This window comes from Olea europaea, unplaced genomic scaffold (assembly GCF_002742605.1).
Source record: "Olea europaea var. sylvestris unplaced genomic scaffold, O_europaea_v1 scaffold713, whole genome shotgun sequence".
Classification (NCBI taxonomy): domain Eukaryota; kingdom Viridiplantae; phylum Streptophyta; class Magnoliopsida; order Lamiales; family Oleaceae; genus Olea; species Olea europaea.
In genome coordinates this window covers 320,912-322,685 of record NW_019265529.1, presented here as the reverse complement: position 1 = coordinate 322,685, position 1,774 = coordinate 320,912, and the positions used below count along the sequence as shown (strand labels likewise).

Genomic DNA, 1,774 nt, shown 5'->3' with positions numbered 1-1,774 from the left:
ATATTTTGTAATATGTCATTCAAGGGGGAGTGTTGTAATTGAAAATTCCATTAAAGTTTATTGGTGAATAATATTTGTACCCCTGTAGCCCTAGAAATTATTACCATTGCATCCCTGATTCTTACCTATAAATATAGGGCTTTGATTTTAAGTAATACATACAAAAAGTTTATTGAGTTTTCTCTATTCTCTTTAAATTTTCTCTATTCTCTTTTCCTCCCATTTTATAACACAAACTTATTTATTCATTCCAAATTATTAGATTAATTTATAACGATTAATTTTTCAATCACAATTTAATTAATTGTGAGTCACGATCACAACTTTTATTTCACATATTACAAATTAACCAATTATTAGTCACAATCAACCAAATAAATGATCACAGGCATCCACCCCATCTCATCCACAACTACCACCATCACTATCACCACTACCACACCAAACCTCACAAAACCACAATCTCCGTCCAAACACCAACAAAATCGTCCACCCAAAATTAAAAAAAAAAAATCACCCAACACCCACGACCTCACTAGACAACATCACAGCCACCACCTCACTGCCCCGCCATCACTGACTCACAATTTGAAACCCAGAAAACATAACCCAAAAAGTCGACATTGCCACACTCCCACCATCACCAACGCTCGCCATCGCCATCGCCCACCACGCCAACACCGTTTTACAAATTGAAAACTCTCAAACAAAGATAGAATTAAAAAAAAAAAAAANTGCACTCCCGTCTGGCATGTATTTTATATTTATAAAAATGGTCGAATCAAATAATGTTACGAACCAGAAGTTCGTTGATTGAACAAGTTTTATATTTTGGCATGATCGACTTGGACATTCAGGAACCATAATGATGCGTCGAATAATAAACAACTCACATGGACATCCTTTAAAGAACCAGAAGATTCTTTTATCTAATGATTATCCATGTGTAACTTGTTCGCAAGGCAAGTTAGTCGTTAGACATTCAACTACAAAGGTCAATATTGAATGTCCAACTTTCCTGAAAAGAATACATGGAGATATATATGGGTCAATACACCCACTATGTGGACCATTTCGTTACTTTATAGTATTAATTGATTCTTCTACAAGATGATCACATGTTTGCCTACTTTCAACTAGAAATGTAGCATTTGCTAGACTACTTACTCAAATCATAAAATTGCGAGCACAATTCCCCGATTAGTCAATCAAGACTATTCGTCTTAACAATGCTGGTGAATTTGGATCACAAGCATTTGATGATTGTTGTATGTCAATTAGGATTGAAATTGAACATTCAGTTGCACATATTCATACACAAAATGGTTTAGCGAAATCATTTATTAAACGTCTACAACTTATTGCTAGACCATTACTTATGAAAACAAAACTCCCAACTTCTGTTTGGGGTCATGCCATATTACATGCTGCATCATTGGTTCGTATAAGACCGACTGCCTATCATCAATATTCACCTTTGCAACTTGCATTTGGTCATGAACCTGATATTTTTTATTGTACTGTCCAAGTTCCTATTTCACCCCCACAACGTACTAAAATGGGTCCCCAACGAAAACTTGGGATTTATGTGGGTTTTGATTCACCATCTATTATTAGATATCTTGAACCTTTAACGGGTGACTTATTTACTGCACGTTTTGCAGATTGTCATTTTGATGAAATGACTTTCCCAACTTTGGGAGGAGAAAAACTACATCCTGAAAAACAAGATAGAATTTCTTGGAATGAGACAACTCTATCTCACTTTGATCCC

At 35.1% G+C, this 1,774-nt stretch overlaps 1 protein-coding gene across 1 annotated transcript in view; it reads right to left on the bottom strand.

Annotated features, from left to right (window-relative positions):
- Nucleotides 1–663, bottom strand: part of LOC111390767 — an 8,447-nt gene extending 7,784 nt beyond the window's left edge. The window contains exons 1-2 of the mRNA XM_023015875.1: nt 582–663; nt 365–433 (exon numbers count right to left, since the gene is read on the bottom strand). Coding sequence (XP_022871643.1) covers nt 365–433; nt 582–663 — 151 coding nt within the window. The remainder of the gene's footprint in view (nt 1–364; nt 434–581) is intronic.
- Nucleotides 664–1,774: the final 1,111 nt, after the last annotated feature.